Source organism: Cinclus cinclus, chromosome 4, assembly GCF_963662255.1.
Source record: "Cinclus cinclus chromosome 4, bCinCin1.1, whole genome shotgun sequence".
Taxonomy (NCBI): domain Eukaryota; kingdom Metazoa; phylum Chordata; class Aves; order Passeriformes; family Cinclidae; genus Cinclus; species Cinclus cinclus.
Window position 1 is genome coordinate 33046158 of NC_085049.1, and position 15872 is coordinate 33062029.

The following is a 15872-nucleotide window of genomic DNA, read 5'->3' on the forward strand; positions in this document are numbered from 1 at the left end:
CACTAAAAAGCTCAGAAAGATGGTTTAGGCACCAACTGTGTCTAAGAAAATAAATTCCTGAAGTACATACCTTCCTGAAAGGGTCTGTGTTTCTAACCTGCGTTTCTAATAGAATGAAAAATACAAACATACCATTCATTTTTACCACAATTCTATATACAAATCATGAGGCAACATGACAAAAGAATATTTCAGCCAGTTCCTAGGAGGACTGTGACTTAAAATTCTTTGTGGAGCTGTCTCCCATGGGAAAAAGCTGAAGACAGGTCTTCAGCTGGACATAAACTGTAGCTGTACACAAATTGTAGATGGGACAGAGCATTTGTCTTCTGGAGAGAATGAGCAGGATGGAATAGACTGAAGCCCCACATTTTGGCTTTCCCATCTCCAGCGACTGCAAACTGCTTGACCTCTTGATAAAACAGCACTAATGGAGTTAATTTTAACTACATTCCTTTCCTCAAGATCTTAAAGACCATTTAAACAAACTTAGCAGTTCTGGTATAATATCTGGATTGCTCTAGATGTGAAGGAGCTCAGTTCACTTTTATTGACTTTAAACAACATTTTCTCAGGGGCATCTTGAAAAGGCAAAGTAATATTTTCTCAGCTAGTAGGGCAGGAGGGAAGTAAGGGATTTGTGTAGTGGTATGTAGGAAGTACATGACAAAAAGAACAGAAATTAGGAACAATGATGATAAACTGAACTGAACTGAACCAAAAAGGCTGATCTGGGGGCCCCGCTGGAACTGGCAGAAGGTCAAAGACAGCTGTTAAAAGATACCTTCCTCCACACCCATGCCCAAAACAAAGAACAGTACTTCTAACAAGCAGCTTTTAGTTACTGCTTTCCTGGATAAGTGGTTGTAAAAAGATTTGTCCAGCAATTTAGATGACATTATAAGCTTCTTTCATGGCTGGGAAAAATGGGCACTTGTAGGTATAAGTTACTTCTTTCTAAAATGTAATTCTAAGATTGGTAAGACAAATCAGAACACAAAAGCACCTATTCCTCTTCTTTGACTGCTAGGAGGTGTCGACGTGAGTAATTCAGATGCAAGTTTCTACATTATACGTGTCTAGGTGTGGGTGAGATGAATCCCAACCTGAGTTTTTTGTAACTTCAACTCATCCATGAAGTGCTTTCAGATGAGTATGTAATTTATTTATACTTTTAAAAAATAATTTTTGCCTGCCCATTACAGACTGTAGATATATAGTGATAATTACCATAATTTCACAGAAGATGCCAACTTCCTGTTTAGATTTAATGACATGCCCATGATGGGATGACAGTCACGACGTGATTACTTTGGCTGTATCTGTCCATGCACACAATTTTTGTTTGTGTGATTTCTGTTTCATTTAGCTACTGTCATCACAGTTGTTTTGTTTATTTATTTAATAGATAAATTCAGAGTGTACCAGCTAAGTGAAATGAAAATGATCCATTAAAAGTCCTTGGTTGGTTGCTCATCCTATATTACTTTTTAGACCTCTTAACTCCAAACATGGAATCTGACTTCTTTTCTTTTTTTCACCTGTTTTGCCAGTGTTGCGGATGAAAGTATCTTCCAAAGTTTCCTTTTCCCATCCATGGAATTTAAGTTTCTTCAGATTCACATTAACTTGGGTAAGGTCTTCATCTATATTAATAGGTGATTGTTTGGCACCATTACAGGCAGAATATTTCTTGCCCCAGTTCTTTTGGTCCAAAGTACCTAGAAATCAAAACATGTGGGGTAAATACCTTTAAATCCAAACTGCCATCCATACATGTTTTTATTGTGGTAATGTTAAAACACAGTTTTGAATTTGAGATCAGAGTATCTGCCCTTCTTTCAGACTTTGTAGCAATGTTTAACACACCTACCACTGATTCCTACCTTCAGCAGTTAAGTCTCACTCTGAGCACTCTAGACATCAACATATACATTCTTATGAATCTTTGAGGAAAGCATAAAACAACAACAAAACCCTAATGAACAACACTCATAAAACAAAAAAAAAAAAAAAGAAAGCTTCCAGATGAACGGAATCAGCATGCAAAAAACCATGGGAATTTCTGGAAAACTATCCTATCTAAATAATTTTAATCATACCAATGTTAATGTTCTTTTGCCCAGTGACATCATCTACCCGGTAAGGTTTTTAAATATAAAGGAGCAATAAGATGTTTTAAGAATTTCTCACCCAGAGGTGAAAAGGTAAACTGATTTTACCACGGAAAAAAGAGCCTGGCTGTACAGCCCAGCTGTGCCTGTGGAGGGCTGTGCACTCCCATTCCAGCCATCTGTCTCCCTCTGCAGCTGCCCAACAGAGAGGAGCTCCTGTGCTGCACAAGGGCTTTTGCCAGGGCACAGGGGCTGCGTGCCATTGCACTGGGGCCAGTCCAGACAGAAACAGGGACACAGACAGCATGTCCTTCACCAAAACCTTGATTATTTTCAAGAAGTGTGCAAGTACTTCACAAATTGCTATGATGCAGTAGTAGCTCTGACAATCTTTTGTTTATATAATATACTAATATAAATGGAACAATATTTTGTGTATGTTAATGTGTTTGAAAACATACAGATATTTTTGTCCTGACAGGGAATTCTGGCAACACTTCAAAATGCTAATTAAAACCAAGAGTTAACAACACAGATGTAAGAAAATGAAATACTTCCGTTAACTTCCCACTTACTAGTAGTTAAGAACTATTAGTGTATGCAGTGCATATATTTGAATTCTACTAGATAAGTTTTAATAAACCAATGCTCATTTACTGGCCAGTGTGCCATATCCCAGTTTGTCAGTTAAGATTTGCAATCATGTACTTCAGGCAAGGACAGCTCTCATATTGCACTCAGAAAACTCATACAGGGAAGAAGATATGCAGTGACTCCTGTAACCATGACAACAGGCAGTAATACAAGATGCTCACCTGGATATCCAGTTAGAAACAAACACGAACTAAATTATTGAACAAGTACAAGTTAAGTGAGTTACCAGTATCACTTTGCTGCATCAGAATTACTGCAGATGATATACAAACATATTTACCTGCCTGCCAGTTTGCTTTTAGTCAAACAACCTAAAGAGAGTTCAAGCCACAGAATGTCAGCATCCTACAGGTGGGGACATGAACTCTGAATCAAGCAACGATTGGTTCCATTGGAAATGGCACACTGGATAAGCTTTCAGCTCCTCTTCAAGTCAGACTTGCCCTGGGCTTTAGTTATCACTTATAATTTATCAGCTGGTAAAATAATGCAATATCCTGATTTGTAATGCAATCACTTTCCCACAAAAAGAGTGGCTAACATTTCATCTCTTTCAAAAGTATCCCTTAAGAAATTTTGAGCTCAAGTCAACCAATACTTGGATATTAATCTGCTCAGGTCTTCTATATGAATTTTCCAACAAATACTGAAAGCTTTTAATTTAATTTAAATAATTTTAAAAAAATACAAATTAGATCAGCAAACTTTGTAAACAAAGTTTAAAAGAAAATCCTCCAAACAGGGTCAGAAAGGACAGAAATAACAACTCTCAGCTTACCCTGTGCATTGTTGCCAACAGGGTCCTGTTTCCAGGTCTGATTTCAGACAGCTCAGTGATTTTCCAAGATGCAGGAAACTCTTTAAAGCTCTCTCTGGCACGTTTCTGCCAGTTTGGGTTGGGATGGCTGCCCACAGCCATCCCTTGGAGTTAAGCTGCACTCCCTACTCCATGCTCTATTTCTTTTGCTCCTTTTGACAAAGCCAAACACTTCCTCAGAATCCTGCAGTTGCCCCAAGGCAGTAGAAATCTCCATTCTCTTTCCACTGACATACCCAATCCCGAAGCCCACATGCAGTCTCTCCTTCAGAACACCTTATTTTCTTTTCCAAAATGCATTTCTATTATTCTGCTCTTCCCATCACTGACATTGGAACTGACAAAAAACATGATTCTTCTCTTTCCCACTACGGTGCTTTTGGGAAATTTCTTCCACGCTTCTTTTGATGAAAGACATTATTGCATTTTTCATCTTGTCTTTAAATTCTCTACTCTCTACAATTATGTTAAATAAAAAGAAGTAAATTAAAACTAGAGAAACTATAATCTCCTTCCAATTTCCACAGTTTTATATTTTGTGGTTTTGTATGTCGAACTTAAGTTCTTCAACTTGGTAGACATTTCTTGTGCCTCAGCGTGTAATAAAGTCCTAACATGCGTCTTGTGATAAAACTTGTAATCTTTGCTCATCCCAGAAGACAGTGTGTAGCTGTAGCATTGATAAATAACTATGGAATAAAATGTGCAGAAAATCAATGACAGGGTCTGATCTGGGGCAGGAACAAGGGGAATCACCTAAAGAATGGAGTACTGGAGTCTGGTCATGATGACCTGAATTGTATTTGAGCTTCAAAATCATGTTTATGCATTAATTCTGCAAATGCTGGAGCAGATACTGCATGTGTATATTAGCAAATATTACTGAACAATATGAATGGCTATATAGAAGGAAACAGTTGAGGTTGAGGACCAGATGTCCATACCAGATGTTTTTCAAAACATTTTTACCTCAGTCTAGCTCTGTCTGTTCCGATAGGCTGAATGCCCATTGGCTGCTGAAGGGTGTAAGGTACTTGTCTGCAACACAATTCCTGACTGGTGCCAGTTAAGATGAACCCATGTCACACAACTCTATCTTGCAAACCAAAGCTTAGTAAGTGGGGTGCAGACAGAAGATTTGCTTCAAAAATCCATTCCTGATCTGAATTAAAATGTTAATGTAAAAGCATCTGGTGTAGGCAGCAGGTGGTGGAACTGCTGCAGTTTGCATAACTTGCTGAAAGCCAAAGTAAAAGTGAAAGAATTTAATGTTTTTAAACAGCAGCAGACTGTTTTACTATAGGTGTTACAACGGAAATCATAAATCAAAACTGTGCCAGCCATTTTGAAAAATATTGTTGGAACTGAGCTTTGAAAGTGAATTCTCCCGAACTGCGCTTTGGAAATCTGAGGAGAAAAAATTATGCACAATATATCTTCAGGAGTGCACACAGGAAGAATGTTTGTGAAAGGTGTCAGAGCTGAAAAAGTAACTGGCAATTCACAAAGAATGGAAATAAAACTGAACAAAGTAGATTAAATGAAGGTCTGCCTATGCTGTAACCCTTATCACTTCTGTCCAAGGCAGAATGTGTGAAGAAAAATTTCCTAGACTTTCTTTCTAGGAAATGTTCATATCTAACTCTGATCGTCAACCTTAGTCCCTAAGATTCCACTCCTACAACGAGCATTCAGTTCTCCTTTTGGCTTCCACTTCAGCTCTCACTGAAAGAAAGAAATAGAGGTGCTGGAGTTTCCTGAGAAGGGCAACAGAGCAGTTGAAGGGTCTGGAGTCCAAATCTTATGAGGAGCAGCTGAGGGAGCTGGGCTGTTTAGCATGGAGAAAAGGAGGCTCAGGGAAGACCTTTAACGAAATGGATGTGAACCCTAGGGTTTATTTTATAGATGAAAGACAGCAGAAAAGAGAAGAGAGATGCATTCTTTACCTCTACTTAATTTCTTCCTCTCCATTTTTCATCAGCATTTTCTTTCATGACATTAAAATTACTTCTATAAATATAGATTGTATGAATATATGAAATTAAAGATAACCCCTCTATGTGGACTGTTAATAACGGAATTGCCTTATCAAAAAAATGTTATTGACTTACCACTTTGAAGTGTTAAGTGATTTCAGTTATTTTCTTTTAGCAAACATGTTTTATCTAAGATATGAAAAACCAGAAACAAGGCCACAAAAAGATATACATACTTACACTGGGACAAAGTTTAAATTTAGATGCCAAATCAATATTGCTCTGAACTTTAAAATATGGAGCTATTATACCAAAATTTGCACAATGCATTCTCTAATCCTCCAAGACAAAAGAATGATTTTAGCTCTCAATCTGGATGAGTGTACTACTGGCCCAAAGAGAGAAATTCTGCCAATATGGGTCTCTTGGGAATCTTGCCACAGCTCCTATTCCAAAGGCTATAACATAAACTTTGCATTCTAGGGAAACATGGTCATCAAAAAATGGATGACTGAAATTTCACATATTACTGAGTAGAAGACAATGCTTCTGTGTTATCTTGATCTTCACAGTAAGAATTTTAGGGTTTTGGTTTGTTTCCCTCCAAAAGGCCCAACTACTCCCACAGCCTGATCACAACCAGTCTCGTAAATTTATAATTCTAAAGATTGGAAAATCCCTGAATTTAATGGATGAGATTACGTGTCCAGACAGAGTTGTAACTACAAAGAAGGAGTTTTGGCTTCCAGGTTTGGGCTTAGCCATTTATTATGCCTGTCTCAGTGATGCAATTTCTTGGAGGTTTTCCAACAGTGTATTTCTTGCCAACATCTCGGTGAAGTTTTCAAAAATAAAATTGTATTGGTTTGGTTAAAGAAAGCCCACAGAGTAAATCCAGAAAAATTTAATAGCACTTATACCCTCAAAGTTCAACACTAATAGAGTAACTTGCTTTTAAATGAGCAGAAGTCAAATGATATTTATCCCATGGACTTTTTCTGTAACTCGTACAGTGACAAAGAAATGAATTCAACACTTTCTTACTGTGGGGTGTAATATCTCAAATAAAGCAATCAGAATCAAGAGAAAATTCTAGTTGCTTTACAACCAGATGCATTAATGCAAGCCAAATAATCTAATCTCTTATTCCATTTAGCAATTTATTCATCATTTTTGTATCTAAATATCAGCTTACCTAGACTGTATCTTGTGCATTGTGTCTACATAAACATGAAGTATCTCTGAGAATACCCTGAAAGATGGCACGGCACTAACCCCTATTCAGCTGAACCCTATCATGTTAATCTTTCCTGCTCCTCATCTAAAGTGTCCTACACCACTTACCTCTTATTAAAATCTGTCACGGAAGATGTGTCAGGAAAATACTGATGAAATAAGTTTCTATCTTCAGACTATGGCTCTTTCTTCAATTTTTGTTTGTTTATTTTTTGAACACAAACTATATGCTTTCCTCATATCTATAGTCATGGAGACATTGCTTAATAAAGCAGTCAAAAACCAACCAAGTGAAGAAAAAAGGTTTTTTTTTTTCACTTTATCTCCAGATAAAATAAACTACAGTTGTTGAGATACAGTGGAAAACAAATCAGTTCTATTAACACAGTGGCTCTCTGTTATTTTTTCTTCCTGGGACTCAGTTTGATGATTCATAGTCAGACTAAGTGAATTACTGAGCAAAATGCATAGGATGATGAATGCCAGTGGACAGCTTTCTTTCATAATAGCAACTGTTTGCTGTTTCTCTTCTTTCATTGCCTAAAAGATCTGGTCATTGCAGGTTAGTTAGAAAATACACAGTCAAATACTTCTGTACTAGAGAAACAGAAATTATCACAGATGCTCTATTTACAGGACACTCAATGGGGCAGCTGTTCAGACTGGGAGAAGGATTATGGGAGAAATTAAGTCAACCTTTTAAGGTGTACCTCTTTTCTATCATTCTCCTCTTATTGCTGCTGAATCTGCATAGAACTTCAGCTAGAGAATCATGTAGGTATATATAATGAAAACTTGCCCCAAAATTTTTTGTAATTACTGTAGTGTTATGATCTAAGCAATATTTTTCAACTAAGTATTAAGGAAGGAAGTTTGGTGCAGTGCCAAATGAGAAAATGTCCAGTAAAAAGTAACACATTCTTCTTCCTGCTTTATTTAATTCTTGACAATATATGAAGCCCCTAACTGGTCTTCATAACTTCTAAACTTGTTCCAAGGAATTCAGATTGTAGTAGTTATTTCCTTCACCTTCAGTAACACATTAAAGCCTGAAATTGAATATGACACTGTTGAATGACAAGGATCATTTCAAGATTACAGATAACCAGAACTGAAAACTGAACTGGAATACATGGAACTGACTCACTTTTAGACTAAGAAATAAGCACCAAGAAACATGGTCTATGTTTTATTTTCATATAACATACACACATTTTAATTAGCTGTCAACGTGTCATGGCAACATTTGGTCTCCCACATGAGAGTGTTTGGTCTTCCACAAGCAGAGGACTCCCCACCTTTCTTTCAGCTGTTTCACATGTGGCTAGCAGGGAAGGAATAAAGTGAGGAAAGCACAGGCTTTTTCCCCTCAAGCCACCCCAGATTTGCAACATAAAAGCAACATTTTTCAAACATGGTGCGGCCCCATGAACAATTCATCTGCACTTCCCAGAAGTAGAGCTTACTCCCAAACATATGACCACTGTACATAGAACACGTGGATGTTTATTGTCTTTCTGTTGGTGAACGCGGGCATAAATGAAGCTGACGGTGGTATCTCCATCTTCCCCATATCATAAAGTACCATTTTATGAGAAATGGAATAACTGCATATGAAAGAAATTGCATAGACACAAAGGCTGCAGCAATTTTTAACAGGCCTAAAAATGCACTCTAAAGGACTCTCAGCTGGAGCAAAGAAAGAGGAAGCTATAATCTACTCCAAGCACAGCATTTAACACCTGTCTGATAAGTGATAGCTCATGCAGTCCCAGGAGATGAGCACAATGAATCTCATCTTCAGCAGCAAGAAGCCTCATTTTTGCTGGAGTCCAGATCACCTTCTACGTCTAATGACTCACATTATGACACTATGTTAGTCTTCACTTTTCTCTCCTCATTACTACAAAGTAGACTCTACTGTATTTTAGAAATTATCTTGCATGACAGAACCAGGCTGTAAAGAAAGAAAATGCAATGATGAATTTTAGAATAGAGTACATAATCTCCTTCTCAGCTCAGCAGATCTAACAGTATTGGCTTTCACTGAGAAAATAAATAGAGTCTCCTTTTGTCTTCTATTGTTGTATGATTTCCCTCCTGTACTCTTTCTTCTTTCGTTCCCCTGCTTTCTTCCCTCTATTCTCCCTCCCTCTTGGACTATTAAACATTAACAGGCAGTCTATTTAGTTCCATGAGATGTCCTGTTGTGGGATAGCATAGGGGCACTTTTTCCTGTTATCAAACACATGCATTACTATGTTGCTACCACCAAAGAAAATAACTTGGGTCAGCACAAGTCTATCTAGAAGAATAATACATTTCACAAAGGCCATAGTCATGAGTTCTGATCCAAAGCATGCTGAATTATAAAAATAACCCACAAGTAGGTTCTCTGGGCTTTGAGTCAGATCGGTTGTGAGTATGTAAAACATCACTGTTGAACAACAATAGTGGAACTGTGAATGCAAAAGTCACACAAATAGCCATCAAAAAGGTAAGCATTAAACTCTGAATAGCAAAAAGGCATTTATTTCAGCTGTAAAGAGTAACAAAGATCATAAAAAGCAAGGACTAGATAGATAAATCCAAAGAAAGACAAATATAAGTGTAAAATACTATCAGATTAAATCACTGGCCAGGGAGTCCCGGAGGCTGCCTGCAGATAAATTACCCTAATGTCCAAAAGGACATACCAGTAATTCTGGTTCTCTGCTCCCCAGGTTCTCATTTTCACAGAGTTTCCATTTTTATAAAATGAAGCCCCTAAATACCTCCAGAAGAACATAATACCACAGGAAATTTGGATTACTTTTAGCATATTTTTGCAGGATTTCATATCACACTTCTATGGGAATTTCAATACACATTCTGTTTGCATAATAAGGATAAAACAAGGTGATGGGTAGAAATGTGTATTATATTGAGCTATATGGATTTCTTACACAGGGCCATAACTTATGCGTGCTTATCTACACAATTGCTTATCCTATTTTATTTTCTATTTTAGAAAAACAAATCTAGTTCATAAAGTGGCCTTTTCTGGGAAGAATTTTTGACTACAATAACTAAAAACTTTAATTCTCTTTCCCTTACCTCCCCAAAATAAAAGAAAATCCTTCAAAAGATGTTGAAAAATTCAATCCCCTCCTGACATTACACAAAACTTCCTTCACTAATGGCATTATTTTATTTGGACTAAATATAATTTCAGCATTACCATTATGTTTACATTTTGTTCAAAAACTTTGTATAGACGGTTTCAGAACTGCCACAGCAATGCCAGTGGATGTACATAACTGTTTCTCTGATAATCCATGTTAAGTTTAAAATAATACAACTACCTGATTAAACTTTTTGAGATTATCATATCCCCAAAAACACTCTTTATAAACTCTTCCACTGAGAGAAATTTTACCCAGTCTTGATGTGAAAACATCATTATGTAAATTACACAGTAAGTATTTATTTCAAGTAATTTTTGTATAAACAAGTTGTGCAGATCTGTTTTTCCTTTGCAAATGTATAAAAAGTCCTAACCAGCCTTTAAAACCTTTCAGTATTAAGAACTCTCAGTCATTTTCAATGTTGAGTAGTTATTCTCAAGAGTGCAGAGCTAAAAGCTATTCAGCAGTAGGTGCAATCTACCTCAGATTTGGAACTTGCTGCCATTGACAGGATTTTCCTTCACAACTTTTTCGTTCTCTCCTACAATGGAAAATATTTGAAATGAGGATGGAAGCAGCATCAGCTGGACAGAGGTACACAACTCATGCATCTTTGGGCAGTTTTACTCTAACATCTATCTCCATCAGCCAGTAGGTTCTTGTACTTTCTTTAACCTCACTGTGATAAAATTTGCCTAAAATGGCTTGCTGCTTTTAGGAGAAAAGCTTTTTACTTCATATTTTCTGAAATGAAGAATTCATTGCACTGCTTGTATTGAGAAACAAATAAAAACTGTCACCTACCTACTCCACCTAAGACAAAAGTTCACAGCGGGGAAGTTTTCATATCAATACTAAATTTAAATTCACTAAACTCCTTAACAGTTTGGTTGTTGTTCGGTTTTGTTTATAAATCCATGGCTAATACACAGAACTACACAATCTGATATACGATCCTCTTCCATGAAGATTGGTATAATCGTTTTTCTTTGTTATTTCTCCATGGAGAAAAAAAATATGTTTTTCATACACACACGTGAGAAAGTAGAAGGGGATATGAAGATCATGCTTCTAATTTTTGTCACATTATTACCTAGGGATCAAATATATAAGGCACACTCTGTACACCTGCAAATACTGCATTTTTACTTTTTACTTTTTACCATTTAAGCAGGAGGAGATCTAGCATACTTTATCACAGTGGATTAAAGGAATGACTCTTCGTCTGTTTATCTACTTTAATCAAGAAGTTATTCTGGAAAGATCAAGATTAACACATGGTATTCTTGACCCACTAACATCACCTAACTATCAAGTGTCTCCCCAGTGCACAGCAGTAATTTTCTTCTGCACGGAATTATGCTGTCACTCACATAAAGGATATTAGTGAGTCTTCAGAGGGGACTGACATACAAGTAACTTCAGTAACAAGTCATCCCCAGTGCTGAAGAATCCAAATGCTTCTTGATTTGTAGGGGCAAATTAAATTTTAATGAAATTTTACCTATTGCTGCTTCTCCTTTAATTCTTGCTCTTGTTGGAAAGTATCAATTTTATACTCAGGAAAAAAATATACGACCTGAAACACCTTGAATTTAAATATTTTGAAAACACACATATACTGAATTACTCCAGAATAAAAAATTTCAGACAAGAATCTTGTCCATTCCATCTGCAAAGAGTTGGACAGCCATAACCGAAACAAGTCTGTAAGCAGTTAGGAAAAAGTGTCCCCAGTAGACGTTTATTGTGCACCTACCTGAATTGCAGTTAATCAAGGTAACGGAACCAAGCTACATTAGAGTTCATTAATACCCAAATTTTCACCAAAAGCTCCCCTAAATATTCTATCACTATTTGTGCCCTAAGATACTGTTGATTTGACTAAGCTGAGGAATCAAAATCAAAGCCCATTTTGGACATACAGACTCATCATCCATTGCCACTATCTCCCAAGGCACAGATCCAGCTGGTATGGGCCTCCTGACCTCCGAGTACACAGCCAACAGCACCAAGAGCAGCTGAGCCTCCTGCTCTTCAGGGACATTCAAGGCAATGCCCATTTTAATATAATATCCTAGCAGCTACAGCCAGGCAGTGAATTTGGCACAATATGATTATGCTCCTCAGCCAAAAGAAAATTATTCACCATCTGTATTTTGCATTTCCATGATAAGGTCTGAGAATAGTTAAAAGGGAAGGAGAACAAATCATCTTCACTCATTCTGCCAGTGCTGCGGCATGGTGAGGCTAGAAATTCAAGCATCATTGGGCCTTAAAAAGATAAGAAGAGGAATGGCTGATTTTGTAGCCAGTTGCTTGAGCATGCAGCAGGGAAAGAGCAGGGATGACACAAATGGGCTGAGGCAGGCACCTTTCTGCTAACTGGTGTATTCTGAAGAAAATAACTCCCCCTTGTGCTATTTAAGTGCCTAATGTCAGTGCCTAACTTTGAATTGTGAAGTTAAAGAAGATACACCTTCCCCACCATCAGCACTATTACAATGGGACACACTAAACCTTTGTGCTCTTGAGAAGTCTGTACAGACCTTACTGCAAAATTCCTCATGGAATTCCCTCACTGGCACACATAAACCCTAAACCAGAGTCTTATTTCTCCTGTAGTATTTCTCTGGTGTTTTGGTTCTCATTTGAATTAGGTCTCAGCCTCACAACCAGATGGATGTGCAGTCAGCTAGTCTGGTCACAGAACGTACTGGACACAAAACACCTTGTGTCTGTTCACATAAATAGATCATATTTCTGTAGCAAAACAAACTCCAATTTCCAAGTAAGAGCAACTAATTGTTAAAAATTGTTAAATATAATAAATTTCTTGTTTTATAGTTGTTATTCCAGCTCAATGGCTAGTGTATGCAATATGGCAACAAATACCACTGCATGCATTTAGACTCTTGTGACACAGTTCCATAACTATTTAATCACAGAACCATAGAAGTCCAGGTTTGAAGGGATCTCAGTGATCATCTGGTTCAACCTTTCCTAGCAAAAGCACAGTGCAGAAAAGATGGCCCAGCACCCTGTCCAACTGAATCTTACAAGTGTCCAAGATGGGAAATCCACCACTTCCCTGGGGAGATTATTTCAATGTATGACTGTTCTTATTTTGAAAAATTCTCCTCTTGTGACTGAAGTCACAAAACCTCTATTGACCTAAATTTGCATCAAATTATGATGCCTAATTATTATATTCTCAAACAAGAAACTCAGATTGCATATTGCCATGATTTAACCCCAGATGTTTGCCCACTCCCTACACCCCAGTGGGATGGGAAAGATAATCAGAAAAAGAGTAAAAATAGCTTGAGACATGAACAGTTTAACTGGAAACTACAGTAAATTACAATAGCAATGTTAGTAATACTAATGATAACATTAATGAAAACAGAGAGAGAGAGAGGAATAAAGCCCAAGAGAAACCAGCAATGCACAATAAACTTGTCATCACCCACTGACCCCATTCCCCAGCAGCAACTGGCTCCCATCCAGCCAACTCCCCTGAGTTTACAGACTGAGTCTGATGATCTTTAGGAAATACCACTTTGGCCAGTCTGGGCCACCTGTTCTAGCTGTGCTCCCTGACAGGTGCACCTCCTCACTGGCAAAGCATGAGAAACTGGAAAACCCTTTACTTAAGGTAAGCACTACTTTACAACAACTAAAACATCAGTGTGTTATTAACATTATTCTCACACTGAATTCAAAATACAGCACTGTAGCAGCTAAGAAGCAGAAAATGAACTGTATCTGAGCCAAAACAAGGACACACAAAAAATAATCAAGGAAATTCGAGAAGAAACCTCACCTAGTTTATGCAAAGTATAAACCAACCACTTACTGGTTTGAAATATTATTTTTCTGTAAGAATTTATCTTTTGCTTACCATATGTACTCTACACCACAATGTGTAAGTCTTTCCTCTCCTTCTAATTTTTTGAGGACCTGTGTATGACTTCTTCCTAATTAGGGTAGCTGTGGATGACTAATGTAGGCATTGATTACAATAGCAGTGGAGAAAGTGGCAAAAGGTAATGATCCTTAAACAGAAGACAGAACACCTGAGTTTCTGGCTAAGACATATCACACAGGCAAGACACTATGAAGCCCGAGTACTGAATCTTCAGTACTAGTATAGGGTTTTTTTAATAGTTTATGGGATAGTTTTGAAGATAAAAAAAATGCTAATCTCATTCTTGAAGAACTTGTACATTTGCACAGATATCTCAGTCTGAGGGACTGATCAAAAAACCCAGTAAGTAAATTTTAAATTTCTTCTGTATCAATTCTAAAATAGTGAATAACATATTACTTTAGAAGGAGGTGGGAGCTTGGGGGTGGGAAAGCAAGGCAAAAGAACTATGTAAATGAAAGCTTCTGAGAAAATTAAGAGACAGATTCCTTGTGAAGTACTTGAAAATAATTTCTCTATGTTGTAGGCAAGAACAACTTTCCCCTTCATGAGAACAAGCTCTGTCTTGGAATAATACCCAGAATCTTTTGTTTCCAGTACAGCCTACCTCCCTGGGGGAACATCAAATCAAGAAGACTCAATGAGTGGAGTTTCCATGGAATTGTATCTTCAAAGAAAAGATGTTTTTGGCTCCACAGAAAATACTGCCAGTTTGTGACTGTGAGTCACAGGAGACCTGGTGAAAATTATTTTTTTTTTCTATATTGCCTGTACTTTTGCTAATATCCTGTCACACTGCAGTTCTGATAAATAGTTCCTTGACTCATTGTTGTATTTGAAACTCTTATTCTGTGGAGATTTACCATTGCAAACTTGTAGTGAGATTCACACTTATCATCTCTTAGCTTGCCATGTTCTTTTAGTTCATTTCTTCTCTGGTTTCATAATCTTTTCGTGTGAGATTCTTACTTGGAATCACAGAACCACAGAATGGTTGAGGGTAGCATGGATCTCTGGGGCTCATTATACAACCTCCCTGCTCAAATTAGGTCATCTAAAGCCAGTTGCCTTGGACCATGTACAAATGGCTTTTGAATTCTCCAGGCATGCAGATTCCACAATTCTGGGCAACCTAAGTCAGTGCTCCATTCCTGTCACAGGAAAAAAGGTGTTTCCCAAAGTTTAAAGGGAACCACTTGTATTCCAGTTCTGCCTGTTGTGTTCACTGGACTCTCTCTAATCACAGAATGGGTTGGGTCAGAAGGGACCTCAGAATCATCTAATTTCAACCCCTCTGCCATGGGCTGGGGCACCTTTCACTAGACCACACTGCTCAGAGCACCATCAATACATCCGTGACTCCTGTACTGAGGAGTCCAGAACAGTACTCCAGGTGTGGCCTCACCCCAGATGAATACAGGGGAAGGATCACCTCCCCCTTCTTGCTGGCATCACTCTACTTGATGCAGCCCAGGTCAACGTTAACCTTTTTTTCTTTCTTCTGCAAGGACACATTGTTGACTCATGACCAGCAGGACTCCCAGGTCCTTTTCTACAAAGCTGCTTTCTAGCTAGTTGTCCCCCAGCATGAGCTGGTGCCTGATGATCTTCTTTCCCAGGTGCAGGACCTTGCACTTTCCTATGTTCAGCTTCATGAGGTTCCTGTCAGCCCATTTCTCCAGTCTGATGAGGTCCCTCAGCACTCCTTAGAATTGTGTATCATCAGCAATCTTGCTGAGGGTCCACTCTGCCCCATCATCCAAATAACTGAGCAAGACAGACAGTATTACTCTTTTGCAGTATTACTCTTTTCCCATTAGGCTGAGCCATGTAAAGAAAAAAATAATATGAACTTGTTAAATCAAGTCAGAAAGAAAATATCTTCACCAGAACTATACAAACTCAATCAGAGCTAAGAGCTTCTGAGGTATCACAGGTACACTTCATGGCCATCCTGGGCCCCTCTCATTTGTGAGA

The 15872-nt window shown here is 37.8% G+C and overlaps 1 protein-coding gene across 1 annotated transcript in view; it reads right to left on the reverse strand.

Annotated features, from left to right (window-relative positions):
- Positions 1–15872, reverse strand: part of PTPRZ1 (protein tyrosine phosphatase receptor type Z1) — a 126342-nt gene that overhangs the window by 54883 nt on the left and 55587 nt on the right. Inside the window, exon 3 of the mRNA XM_062492500.1 lies at positions 1542–1721. Coding sequence (XP_062348484.1) covers positions 1542–1721 — 180 coding nt within the window. The remainder of the gene's footprint in view (positions 1–1541; positions 1722–15872) is intronic.